The 14,571-nt window shown below is 42.7% G+C and overlaps 1 protein-coding gene across 3 annotated transcripts in view; it reads right to left on the reverse strand.

Annotated features, from left to right (window-relative positions):
• Grin2b (glutamate ionotropic receptor NMDA type subunit 2B) overlaps positions 1–14,571 on the reverse strand; it is a 408,651-nt gene that overhangs the window by 9,575 nt on the left and 384,505 nt on the right. For 2 of the 3 annotated variants that reach the window (XM_063238255.1, XM_063238256.1), the window contains exon 14: positions 12,610–14,488. In XM_063238255.1, coding sequence (XP_063094325.1) covers positions 12,632–14,488 — 1,857 coding nt within the window. In that variant the 3' untranslated portion in view covers positions 12,610–12,631. The remainder of the gene's footprint in view (positions 1–12,609; positions 14,489–14,571) is intronic. The other variant, XM_063238257.1, reaches the window with a different exon arrangement.

Genomic DNA, 14,571 nt, shown 5'->3' on the forward strand with positions numbered 1-14,571 from the left:
GCTGATTGGGTTTCATAAATTTTGCTATATTGAAAACACTGAATTGTGGTACACAATTCAGGCAACGTTATTCACTGTGTTGGACTAAGAGTTAAAATTTCCAATAAGTTATAGTTCTGGCAAGAATTTTCATTATAACTTTTTTGACTTGCTTAATTTTGCTATCCTGCAACTTTTTTCACTTGTAAAATTAAAAATCATATTTCCAAATCAAAGGAGGTCTTTTGGAGAAATGGTTATAGTTATCTACATGCAAACTACAGTGGTAGCTCACCAATTTAATTCTTTCCATGATTCTTGTCAGAGAATTCATTCAGTGTTTAATTTGGTTGCAACCAGAATCATGAATCAAATTCTGTGACCAAGATCATGGAAAGAATTAGGTTTGTGAATTGAGGTATCATGGTACTTTGATTTACTCAGATTGTACCACAGGCTGATGGTGGTAGAGGCTTCAGGGGGCTGTTGGTGGTTCTAGAAACTCCCTCCTTCTCCAAGGATGGCAGCCTGAGGTAGGTCAGAAACTGCCATAGCTTTGTAATATGGGAATTAGACTAAGAATTCTAAAGGAATATCCCTTCACTATTTGTGATCCATTTATTTTGCCTGTTATGAGGAAGTAACTAATGTAAATGCATTGACCATTGAAAGTCCCCAAGAGTGTCAGGAACACTTCTAGAACAAAATTTCTCTCTTTTCTATGGTCCAAGGTGCCCAGTTATGTATAGTAGGCTCTGTCCTGCTTGTTGAAATGGGTTGGAATTGATTGAATTATACCAATTGGGCTCTGATTTGGAAACATTAAATACTATGTGATCAAATTCTATACTTTCTCAACTTCCCATCCTAATATTGATGGACTGATTGATTGATTGATTGATTGTGTGTGTGTGTGTTACTTGGAATTAACTTAGGATACAAAATACCTCAAGATCTATAAATTGAGAAAGAAAAGAGAATGAAAGAGATAATAAAATAATGAAGAAAAAACACATCTGTAAGTGCCCTGGTTTATTTCTAAATGTATTCTCATCAAGGGAGGATTTTTTAAAAAACTATTGTATGTTTCTCTTAATAGAACTTCTATCTGTTTCCTCTTTACCCTCCTCCTTTCCTTCTTGAATGAAGTCTTGCCACTTTTTCTTTTCTGATCCTGGGACAAGTAGGATGTAAAACTTACTAATCTCACACGACACTCATCCTTATTCCTGTTGGGACTGAGAGAAGACCTCTCTGCCTTTGCTCATGACGCTTCAAAGAGCAGATGTGGGTACTCATGTCATGGATGTATCTAAGCAACAAGGCCTTCTGTTCCCAGAGAGACTGGCTTCTTTTTCTCTACCATCTTAGCACCAATTCACTAAGGAAACATCAAAAGACTGCATGGACTCCAAAAGACAGTCAGTAGGGTAACTAAGTTGTTCCAATACAAAGACTATGCTTCCTCCAGAAAAAGCCCGATATTGAGATGTCAGTGGTCCCCAGCTAGGTAGAGAAAGAGAGAAAATACTGAATAAATTGTAGTATGACTGTCTATCCAGTACTTGATGAATACTTTTATCAACCATAAAGTGATATTGACAACTAGCATGTAGTTATGATTTTGCGTGTGTGTGTGTGATGAGGAGGTACACAAACCTTAGAATGCTCATGGCAAAGAGACTATCTAATTAGGTGCATTAGAAGCATTTTGGTGAATAAGTGGGAGCAATTAATAAGTTACTGAGAGCACAACTCAGCCAGAAGCAACGAAGTTGACTCATCACTGGTTTGCAGATGGCTCCTTAAGCTGCGTGCAAGGGGAATACTAAAATAGACATTGATTTCAAAAGAAATGATCAATGATAACTCAAATGTGACAATGGCAGTTAATTACATAGACTACTTTAAAGGATTGAAGTTTCAGGTAGGCATTAATTTTTTGAGAAAAGATATCCCTGTCAGAAGCAGGTAATATCCTCATCTAAGGCAAGCAGCTCATCACATTCCTATTCCTGTGGTCACATTCTCCAAAGCTCCAGTCCCATCTGAGCTCAGAGACTTCAATTCTCTTCCTGCAAAGAGAATGTGTAGATGGAGTTATGATGTGGTGGCTCAGATTCTGTAGGGAGGAGAGGTAGATGAGTATCTCCCTCTCTTCTAGGACAATGATCAAGGGCTCTTTGGATGCTGTAGCCAAAGAGACTGTACCTTGGCTCAGAGATAACCTCTGGCCAGATGTCTTGTAAACATTAGAGACCTCACAGATTTGGTTTGAGTCACATCCTTATTCATCTCAAGGTGGGAACAGTTCTTTCTGAACACTGCCCTGGAAAACTGTTATTTTTTGCTGGAATCTTTAGCACTTTGTCAAACAATCTACACCACAAGTGGGAATGATGGTGGCCCTTAGAAAGTGTTTTTGGCCATTGGAAGTGACAAAAGGAATGGATATTTGGATGTCATCAGCTGGGGTCTTGCCTTTGGAGTTCTCTGCTTTCGGAAGCTGTCACCAAAGCCAGTAACTAGTGGGCTCCCCACTTTATTTGGACATGAAAGGAAGCTCTACTGCAGACCTCCCATTCTTCTCTTTCCACCTCTGTTCCCTCATCTCTTACAGGTACTTCTAGGCAAAAAGATGCACATAAATACTTTATGGATAAAATCACATGAAATTTTGGTCCAACAGAAATTTGTGAATGTCTTTCTTTGGAGGATGGCTGCTTTACCACCCTCCTGCTAACTATTACCAGACTATATGTTTCATTGTTTAAAAATAAAGTCTCAGGGCTGGGGATTTAGCTCAGCGGCATAAGTGCCTGCCTTGCAAGCAGGCAGTCGTGAGTTTGATCCCCAGTACCGATTAAAAAAAAGAAAAAGACAAAAAAAAAAAAGTCTCATAGTACAGCATGACGAGATATTGCTCTAAAATGTTAACTATCCTCATTCCCAGAATCAATACTATTAGATAAAATTGAACTTTTCAAAAAATGTAATCCATCTAGACTTACATGTTAATTTTTACTAGATATATCCCAAATTGTCACACGTTTTGCCCTAGCTTGCCAATAATTTCTCTACTCCTTTCCTGTCTCAATGAAGAATGGATTTCGTTTGCTTTTTTGAAAAAGAGACTTGTCACTGCCTTTAACTTATTTCAGTTTGGTTTTCTATAGTATGCTTTACATTAGCACATAATGACAGAAGATGCTTCCCAAAGGAGAATAATTCATGGCCAATTGCATAATAAGATTTATAGAGGAGGCTGTCCAGGATAAGGAAGAAAAACACAATCAGTTACCAGAGTAGCCTAAATGAAAGCACAGCACCAGCTCTGCGAGTTTCTTCAAAGAGGTGAACAGAAGCTATACTAACTAGAGAAAATAGGTCAGAGCACAAAGTAGAACCCAAGGAGCAGGGCTCAGAGAATGAAAGACCAAGAGGGCTGTAAACTCATAAGTGGTGTTCTCTCACCCATGGTAATAAAGCCCTTCATATTTCCAGAGAAAGAAATAGTTCAGACTAGAATTCTCTCTCAACCAACTCATTCAAACACCAACTTATTTTCATTTGGAATATGCAGATCAGAGATAATATGCTCTATTTCCTCAACTCTCATCTTCTCTTTGGGAGAAGTGACCCTGTAAAATAAAGGAAAGATGAGAATCTAGTGTCCAGGAAAGAAATACAGTATTTTCACGACAAGGTCATGAGCAGCATATAAATTTCCTGACCTGGCACAGTTATTATAAATATGGGAAGTACCAGTGTGCTGTGTCATAAATATACTGATCCTGTTAGACCACCATTTGGAAGCCACAAGGCTATGTGATTAGTGAGCCTGAATTGTGACAAGGTTTTAAATACAAAGATCAATCCAAGTATGGGTCAGTTGTTAGACTCAGTCACCGTAGTGAAGTGTCTGAGTACAAGCTCCACTCAAAGCATTTGATCAATATGCATCAGAGTCTCTCCCTCTGTCACTCACTTTGTTTGTGCAAGTAAAATAGCCCAAATACACTCTACTGACCACAAACAGTCACAGAATGATGTCCAAGGGCAAATACAATTTAGGAAAATCTAGATTTCCATTGCAAATAATAATTAGCATGGAAATTATGCATTCATTGCATTGCTGTGATTTTGTGTACAGAAATAGAGAAGTATAAGTGCTCACCCTTAAGTCTTACTTCAGATTCAAGTATCCAATGGGAAAAATAGAGTGACTTCTTCTTATTTATAATCTATAACAACATCAAATAGTTAATGGTGTCTTTCATGTACAACGTACTCAGTTTTACATGAGATAAAAAATAGATAAATACATTTCCCATTTAGGATCTATCAGGGAAGATGAATATGTAACCAAAGAACTATAAAATAAAATGGTCAGTGTTATGGGAATTCATAAAATGCCTAAGTATTTTTAGATGTATAGTGCATGAAGGAAAATAGATGTGGTGATTACTTGTTCTGGCCTTCGGAGAGCGATATGGAAGGAATGAATATTATGCAATAAGGGAGTGAGATGAAAGATGGGAACAGCAGCATCTGGGGCAAAGGGAACAATTTAAAGAAAGACATAAGTAAGAAAACCAGATGCTATAGGGAAGTCAAGGGATAAACACATGATTTCTCTTGCCTGGGATGAAGCACATACAAGGCAAGTTACAAGAAGTAATGCCTGCTGGGAGAATGTGGCAACTGATGTCTATTGAGATGACTTTTTGAGTTGAAGGATGACACGATCTAATTTGTACTTGAGAAATGAGAACTAGAAAGAACAGATTCAAATACAAATTCTTGGAAGAATGCCATAAGATATTGCAATAATCCAGACGAGAGGGAAGAGACTGAATGAAAAAGGGAGACTGGAAAACATTAAGGATAAGAATTAACAGACTTTTCCAAGTAATTAGATGTGCAGGATGAGAGAAAGAGAGGAGACACAAGTCTGTGGGGAAGCTTTACTTTGGTGACAGAAGGAATGGCAATCCCATTAACCAAAAGGGGATGTTAATGATTATGTTGGTTTGGAGGAAGAGTTTTGGGTATTTGAGTCAATAGGAAGTGAGGTGATTGGAAGTGTGTGTGCTAACCTGAAATGCACACAGAGTCTAGCAGTAATGATTTAAAATCCAGTTTCATTCTGAATTAATAAAGTTGTATAAGCCAGGACACTTGAGTGAAGATAAGGTAGAGAGGATCAAGGTCACAATGGCAAGTGAATCCTGAGGAAAACAGGATGCAGTGAGATCAGAGTGGATCAGAGAGCTAAGGTGACTAGAATGTGCAGTCTTGTGATGATTAGCCTAGGGTCATGCCAATGAAGATAAAGAGCAGGTTAAGTGAAAAACAAATTATTGGACTTGGTGACAAGGAGGTCATTGGAATGTTGCCAAACAAAATGTTACAGCTTCATTATAAAAACCAGGAGAACTAGGTGACAAAGAAAGAATTATCCATCTGAAAAGTTTGAGAGTGCAAAAAATAAATAAAAACAAGACAGAAATTCAAAAGTCTACTTGAATTGGAGGATTTGGTTTTTGAGATAGTTGCAGACAGGTATGTGGAAGGCATTAAAGATATAACATAGAGAGGTGCTATTGGCTGGATGGAGTACACATCAGAGAGATCAGATGATGAATTTAGGGCACAGGAAAGGGGAGCAGAGTTGGGAGGGAAATTGGGACAGATGAATGAAGGACAAGAGATTCTGAAAGGTAGAGAAGAAAGGTTATGTGAGAATTCAAAATGGGATGCTCTCTTTTGGTAATATGGTGGGAAAGACTGCCTATTGAAAGAAAAGAAAGGAAAATAAAACAAACTTAACAAACAGAGAAAGTGACAGGGAGTGAACACAGCAGAAATAAAACAGTTACCCAAATGGGGTAGGGTGCCAGTGAGACCAAATGAATTGAATTTGTGTTTTTGTCACAGGTGTAAGATGCATTCTTGGAGATATAGTGGACCATGGGTGGTGGGGAGGGGGATATGGCATTAATTAGGAACACTAGAGTGATGAGAGAACAGGAGGAAGAAGAGATTACTGGGAAGACTGCTGATGTCTCAGCGGGACACAGGGTCACTTGTGTATTTCTATGACCAACAAGGGAAGTCAATGAAGTCAGGTGAGTTTATCAGCAGACTAAAAGAGGAGTTCAAAACAAAAGGTACATAAGATGTAGAGAATACAAGGTCCTGGTCAGGAGGGAATTTCAGAGATTTAGTTATGGAAGGAGTAATTCCAAAAGAAGAGGTCTAGGCTTGGCTATGATATAGAAAGTTCAGTCTCTGTAGTGTTTTTTAAAATAACATTAAACCTATATGTGTAATCTTTAGTACACACACACACACACACACACACACACAAAACACATATATATGCATTGAAATATTTTATGCTTATGCATCCATATATTCTATGTGGTATAATACATTCTATTTAAAATCTTTTATATCTTTCCCAGTACCCACCCAGGAACATGATATGAACTCAATAGACACTGGTTTAATTGAACTAAGACTAGACTTTCACTAAATTTCAGGAGACTTTTTTTTGCATTTTTTCCTGCATAGTACTGGATTCTGCTCCATCTCTTAAATCACAATATTAAAATAATTACACATAAATGAAATTCAAATTTAAAGTGTGAAAATTAAATATTTAGGGTAACAGTTTATGATGGGCCTACTGTTGTGCTTCTTAATTGTACCCTTAATTCTTGTACTGAGTTCCATTTCATCTTCATCAAAACAGACGCTACACACTACAGTCCCAGGTCTACAAAGACCTATTTTCTGCCTCAGTCTATTTTCCACCTCTGGTTCTCACCAAGAGCCCTTACCCTCATAATCACACAGCAGTTATTATATTCTAAAGCATAAAGTGGTGCTAGCCCTCCCTGAGACAGGTTTTGACATGGATGCACTTGGACACAGGGACAGAGAGGCGTGGAAGATGGATGACTTTACCCCAGGTACTTTTATGTTAGCATTCTCTGAGCAAAATTCCTTTTCTGTGTTTCAGCATTATAAACTAGAGGCCCTAAATTTCACCAATTTCTTCAAGGCGCAGAATTAACACTGACCTTCATTCAAGAGTTTTTGGCAGAGGACTTTGTCAGGGGTATTGACAGTGACTTACTGCAAGTCACAGAACTCATAGGGCTCCTGCGTGATTGAACTAATGAGGTTGGAAGGGATTGAGGATGGGATGTATTCAGACATTCTGTGATTTTATATAATATGGGAACCCCAAATGAGAATGGAATGCTAGATTTCAATCCATACTAGAAGTTCTCAAGACTGACTTGTTTGTATTTTAATCTTACTCAAAACATCTGATAGACCTAAAAATCTGTCCCACAGGTTAAGTAGCACCTGGTAGTCAAAAGGCTCCTTGACAGTAAGAATGGGCTGGACTAACTGGACAACCAGTCTGGAAGTGGGGAAGCATAGAATACAGGACAACTAGGTTAACTGAAAGATTAATTGAACCAGGGTAGAGAACAGATAATACAGTTAACTTCTGTTATACTATACAAATTGATTTTCTACCTGCCTCCTTAGTATACTATCATGAAAGAGAAGTCCTGGAAAGTCAATCCTTATCCTATCCTATGTGGTATTGAATTTAGAATCTATAAGCTACATCCTCATATGACTTATTTAAAAGAATCTCTGAAGAGGAATCCTATTCCACTGTCACATGAACCCTAAACAAAAGCAGGTGGAGATAAAATGTGATGTGTTGGTCTTCACCACTGGAACCTGCATCTTGTTCCCTGTTCTGTTCCTCTCACTGTTCTGTTTTCTCCTTCTTGCATCTTAGCCTATTCCCAGGAAAAGGAATGAGAATCCTAATGTAGATTAGGTGTTTAAATGTATAAATCCCTAATATGGCTTAATATGTCACTTTTCCTGGGACTGTTTTCATTTCAGCAACAAATCTGCTTGGGAAGCCAACCATTTGAAAGCCTTTGTATGACCCCGATATCACATCATGGAGCATATGTCATGTAACCTCAAACCTGCTCCAGTGTGACTGTCCATCTTAGACAGGAAGAAGAAACATTGACACCCAAGTGAGGAAAGCAAAGTCTCAAGAGTAATGGTTAGCAGCCCACCAAGCTCACATTTTCTATATGGCTTTGGGTTTGGAGTGCACATAAGATATGGTCACAATACTGGAAATGCCTAATGCATTCATCAATAACATTGCAGTTACATCATTTATGCATATATCTGAATCATCCCTAACCTACCAAAACAAGCACACACAGGGTGTCAAGAAATGATTTGGCCTTTTTAGAGATACAGTGGTTAAAAAAATAAAACGAGTTCAGGAATAGCTTTCTCAAAAACTATTGCCCAAACAATCTGGTTATTTTGCCCCTACATCTTGTATTTGTGAAAACAAATAAACAAAAACCAAAAGTGAAGAGATCCTATTATTTGAGAGGTGCAAGTGACCAGCACTCTGCAGAGAATTCTCTCATGGGCAATTCCTGATGGCCATGAGGGAGTGGGTGGATGATATTCATTTAAGTATATAGTGAACTCCTACTTTATAATATTGCACATGCGTTTGGCACTACTGACACCATCAACATTTAATGGGATCACATGGGCATTTTCCCCCCAAATCACAACATTGCTATGGCCAGACAGGGGAATACGTTGTAAGAATGCTTCCCAAGATCTGGCTGAGGACACATAGTGACAACTTTTGAAATAACAAAGTCCACTGTATGGGTCATTCTGAAGGGTATGCACATTCTTGATTCAGACAAATTCAAGAGTTAGATTATTGAGGATGGTGGAAATACTGGAATTTCAGCATGCTGTTGAAAGGAGAGATGCAGGACCACGCCCACCATTCCACTTCCACAATGGAAGGGTAGGATAAAGAGCACATGAGAGAAAGCATGGATTCTGAAGACCACTGGAACACCAGGTGCTCCTGAGCGTGTCTACAGAACCTCACAGTTCTGAATGGATTGGGTCTCAGTCCAATAGCATCTGTGATATTCATGGGGCTTACTGCTCAATTCTTCATTATTCCAGAATTAAGTAATGTCTAGAACTAGACAATGCTCAGGAAGCCTCTGCTTAAACTTTCTTGAGAAGGCTATGAATGTCTTCCTTGTTCTCAATTCAAACATCCAGTTGAAGAAAAGTGATCAATTGGGGTCAAATAATGGGTTTAAAAAAATGAAGTTACCCAGCTGACAGCTTCTCATGATGGGAGGAAAGGAACAAATGCAATATGCTAGGCATGTGGGTTTGGAAATTTCATTCCATGGTAAAGAGATGCAGGGAAAGTCTGCCATCCTTCACAAGGCCAACAGTTCAGTGAAGGGCATTCTGTTTGTCTGCTTTACCCAAGATCAGGTTATGAACACCTGACTTGAGGCAAATAGCGCTTTTCTGATGGCAGTAGCGAGACAAAGGCAAAGATAAAGTCACCGCCATCATCATCCCTCAGATTCTTACCCTTCTACCTCTAAAATTAATTTCAGCAATGTTTCTAAGGAAACCTTCTAGCCAATGAATTATGAGCGAATCTGGCAACATTTTCTAGAATATTGTGTGAATATGAAAGATCCATATCCAGCACTGCCTCTTTGTAACCAGATAACACATGCTTCAAAAAGCTGAGTTAGTGGACATTTTCTGGGTAGGCTTTTAGTGTTGATTTATGGGTGTGAGGTGCGCTAGTCAGAGATTAAGAAGAAAAGAGTCTAGAGCGATGAGATGGTCACTAAAGATCAGAGATTCCTCAGAAATGAGCTTCCTGACCAATCACATCGAGAAGGAGAAGTTAGTTTGACCTCAATTCTGGTTTAAGCACTTTTAGGAACTTCTGCTACCTTAAGCACTGACAGGGAAAATCTGGTACCATCAGCTTGAGTTCTGCAGAGTGCTAATCCCTTATGGTCTACCTAGAAGGTAAGAGTCAGGCCGCTGGTTTGCTTAGAGACACATCGAGTCTGGCAGAGCTCAGGCCCAAGTGAATGAACATTTCTTAGACAGCAGTAGGAGGAATGGTTTGGAGGAGGGGAAGGGCACAAATATAATTTACTTTCCCCTGGCTTTTTCACCTTAGTGCCTTGCATTCACACTTTCTCCAGACATCCTGAAGCAAAAGCCATAAAAACAATTCCCCAAGGGAAAAAGGAAAACCATAACAAAACACTTTTCCCCCCTCATTCCCATCCCCACCCCACTCCCTCCAGCCCAACACCCTGAATACTCACAAGAGAACACTTTATACAAAATTAATTAGAAAACAAAATATTTACATATGAAATAAACACCATCTTGATTTCAGTCGCCAGTAGAGACTGACAGAGCCCCCTGTGTTCTAGATTGCTGTTCGCTAGATTAGTTGGTTTGGTTTTTTTTTTTTTTTTTTTTTTTAATTATTATTATTTTTTATTTTAAGGGGTGAGGTAAGAGGAAGAGTAAGGGGATGAGCTCCTGGCTCTTAGGCAGAGTCAGGGTGAAGTAATGTTTCTCTGGCCCTTCTCCTTCTTCCTCCTGGAGATGCCCCACACCCTCTGTCCTCTCTCTCAAAGTCTTTCCTTGAATCTAAGGTAAAGCACTCTGTGCTCCTCTCCAAATCTGTGAGAGGTTCAGCCCCTTGCCCCCATGTTTATTTTAAGAAGAAAGCAGAACTTTACAAGGCCTTCAGTTGGCTTTAAAATGAAAGATACTGAGGTAAACTCAAGGGGGTGGGAGGGGAAGGCATGGGAGGGCAGGGAATGAGGAAGGGTCTCGAGGCAGGGTGGACAGGAAGGCAAACAGCAGCCCTGGAGAGTGGACGTGAAAAGACATGGCGACTTCCTTCCAGAGGAGGATGAGCACCTTTCTGGTCTATGTGTCCTGTGTACAACAAGGCAGTCCTGTGGTCAAACTTCCAGACAGACCGGGGGCTCTTTGGATGCCACTCTGAGTGAGGGGAGGATGGCAGGACACTGGGACAGACCCAACTTATAGGATCAGCAGTAACAAATAATCCTTTTCCTTCCCAATTTTCCAACCCAAAGCAAAGGGGGCACATGTCTGCCAGTACCCTCTTCCCTGGACTCTTCTGTGCACACACACATGCACATGAATATATTTACTTTTGAATGGTACAACGTGAGAGGAACAGAGGTGCTGCAGGAGGGTGGAAGGGCATCTACCAGGAGTGTTCACACTGGCATGAAGTCACTCCCAGGGAGCCAGACCCAGGGAGGTGCAGGAGAATCTCTCCCGTCAGCCCTCTCCCACTTCTAAATGTCTTCCCATCTCTCCAGGCTTCCTGAGCTGTGCTTCTGAGGCTCATTTCTCTTACTGTCTGTTCCCCCCTTATTTATTGTCATTAGTTCCAGGGGAATAGGTCTGCTCTTCTAGCTCCAGGTTAAGTAAGAAGGGATCAAAGCATTGAAAACATCCCCCTGTCTCACTTATCCTACCACATAGGACTCCCTTGCTCTTCAGAGTCTTACTGAGCTACTCCCCAAACCTTGGCCTGTCGAGGGTCTAAAAAGCTCAAAAGAACTTTTTAGAATATTTTGCTCTCAAGCAAAAGAACCACGGCTGCTTCTGTTTCCCTGTATCCTTCCTGGGAAGTTCTTGGTTCAAACTAGTTGAAACCACTGGCAATCACTGAAAAATAATTTTTGCACCTTGCTTTCATAGGATTATCTCTTTCTCTCTCTTTCTTTTCTTTTTTGTCTCTAAAATTTAATCTTTTTCAAGAACTTCCATTCTCCTCATTCAGGAAGGTGACAGGGAAAGACAGTCAACATTCAGATAACATGTGACCATGTCTGTTTGTATATAAGCCAAAGCACACTGCACAGGGATAGGGAGAGAAACAACACAAGGAAACAAGGTTGCCTTCTTTGCATTTAGAGGCACTCATACCGGTATGTGCAAGTGTACCTAGACATACATACCCACACGATCCCCCTGCCCTGGCTTCCAAGGCACCATGAAACACAATCACAATGAACTTTCCAGTCTGCTCAGGAACCCACTCGTCCACCAACAACCTCTTACTCCAGTTCACCACTAATGAGTCTCATGGAGCTGAGGCTAACATCTCTTTTTGGCTTATATATAAACATGCATGGCCTCTCTCCTTCTGCTTAGAATACAAATCCTAGGCAGATGCCATCTATGCAAAAAGAATTCAGCAAAAAGCTCTTTTCATTCACAAGCTGAATGCTAACTGGTATCACTTGGATACTTTTGCTTCCCCATCTAAACAAAAAAATCAGCTTGAGGAAAGCTACTCCTGTACTCCTGTGGCCCCTTTTTTGCTCCTCCTGGCCTCACTCAAAGTGCATGGCAAAAGCTCTTCTGCTCTCCACCCTCCTGTGCCAAGAGGGCCAGCTTCATCCTCTCGCAAGGGACCGGAAATGGCAGACAGATGGGAGGAAGCGAGGACCGTGGAAGGGAAGAGGGGGGTGCTGGTCACCAGGGTTGCCTTCAGTAGGAACCAGAACTCCAGGATCCCATAAATAAATTAAAAGAAGACAAAAGGAGCAAATGGGAACCAAGTTCATCCCCGACCCCCTCTGTGACATGACATGCGCACCACACGACCCACAACCCTACCCCTCCCATACCCACCTTAACCTCTCTCTTCCCTCACTCAGACATCAGACTCAATACTAGAAAGTTTCTCATAAACATGCCCATTGCTGGAGCCATTGAAAGCCCTGGGGTTTTTGTTGTTAGGCACACAGGGGTTGGACTGGTTCCCTATACAGATGTCTTTCTGGAAACGGCCTGGCACAGCCCCGTGCAGGGCCGAGACCACTGGCTTGTTGGTGACAAGGGCCCGGAAGTCCGGCCTGGCTTTCGACGCACCTGCCACCGTGGGCTGCCTGAAGAAGTAGGATTTGCTGCCATGGAGCAAGCACTGGTCGTCCCCAAAAGTGGGGATGAAAGGGTTTTGCGTGACCCGGTCAGGGTAGAGCGACTTGCTGAGCATGTAGCCGCTGCCGGGGTTGTTGTGGTGGTGGTGTCCGGCAGTGGGCACTGAGGACTTGTTGTTGGCAAAGGTGCTCTCACCAGCTGGCATCTCAAACATGTGGGCGTAGGGGCTCCCATCCATGAACCGGCCCTTGTCTTTCAGGCTCACGCTGCGCGGGGCCAAGGCGGCTTCTTCCTTCTGCAGGTCCACGAAGGTGTCGTAGGAGTGCTGCCGCCGCAGTTTGTTGCGGTTCTTCTTCTGGGCCTTGGAATTAGTCGGGCTCTGGGGATACTTGGTGGTGGAAGCATTGGGCGGCACCGCCACGGGGGCCGCCGGCTGGTCCAGCTCCTGCAGGGAGTTGTCCTCGCTGATGTCGTACAGGTTACCCGCCTTCTTGCAGGCCTCGCATCGGATGCACGCCTGCCGGCCCGAGTTCTGCCCGGCCACCGTGGTGGAGTAGTTGTGCAGTTTGGAGGGGCAGCTGCGGCAGAAGTTGCCCCCGGACCGGTCCTCCCAATCCACGTTGGTCAGGTTCTTCTCCCAAGGGGCTGGCACCCCGCTGACCACACCGTGTTTGTCGCCTGTCCCATGCTTGAGGTGAGACCTGTTGGCACAGGGCCCTCCTCCACTGATGGAGTCGCGCTTGAAGTCATCGTTGCGCTCCTTGTAGATGTCGGTCAGATCCACGTGTTCCCAGTGGGGCGAGTTCTCCTTGGTTCGAAACTGGTCCAAGTAGAAATCCCGTAGCCCTTCCTTGTCCCTGAAGTAGCGTTTGTGGTCAGGGGAGCGGGGCGGTCGGCGACGGTAGGCCAGCTCGATCTCATCAAACTCCCGTCTGGACTTGGCCGAGGCCGGCCGCTTCTTCAGACTGTCCTTGTACTGCTGCTTACGTCGCTTGGCCGCATTGCCCTCGATGTTGCCATAGGTGACTGTGTGCGTGGAAATGTCAGAGACATCCGAGCGGATCAAGTCATCGTGGCCACTGTAGCGGTCACTCTTGAAGGAGAACTTGCCGTACAAGTCACTCAGCTGGCTGTGTTTGGAGGAGGGCAGGCCGATGTCCAGCGGCTTCTTGCTGATGGACCTCGGCTGGGTGGTGAAGGGCGGGTTGTCACAGTCGTAGAGCCCGTCGATGGAGCTGGTGCTGCCGATGCTGTGAGGCCGGTGGTGATGGTGATAGTGGTCCTGGTACACGTTGCTGTCCTTCAGCTGCAGGTTACCAAATGTTCTCTCCACTTCACTGATGTAGTCACTGAAGAGGTTTTCCTCGCAGGGCGGGTTGTTGTAGGATTTGCAGTCCGAGTGGGTGAAGCTGCGGCGGTGCTCAGAGATGTCATAGACAGATGACTCCCTGCGAATGAAGTCCAGGGCACTCTGCGGGGAGCCATTCACGCCAGACAGGTTGGCCATGTTCTTGGCTGTGCGGAGCAAACGCAGGATGTTGGAGTGCGTATTGTTCATCGTCGCAGTGGGGGAATTCATCACAGATTGGCGCTCCTCGATAGCCACTCCATGGATGCAGCTGTAAATACCCTGCAGCGACATAGGATGGGACAGATCAGGGACAGGACAGTGACACTAAAAGTGACTGTAATCATGTACTTCCACCACTAATT

This window comes from Cavia porcellus, unplaced genomic scaffold, assembly GCF_034190915.1.
Source record: "Cavia porcellus strain 051 isolate PalLab524CR breed Dunkin Hartley unplaced genomic scaffold, mCavPor4.1 scaffold_27, whole genome shotgun sequence".
In the NCBI taxonomy this organism is placed as follows: Eukaryota; Metazoa; Chordata; class Mammalia; order Rodentia; family Caviidae; genus Cavia; species Cavia porcellus.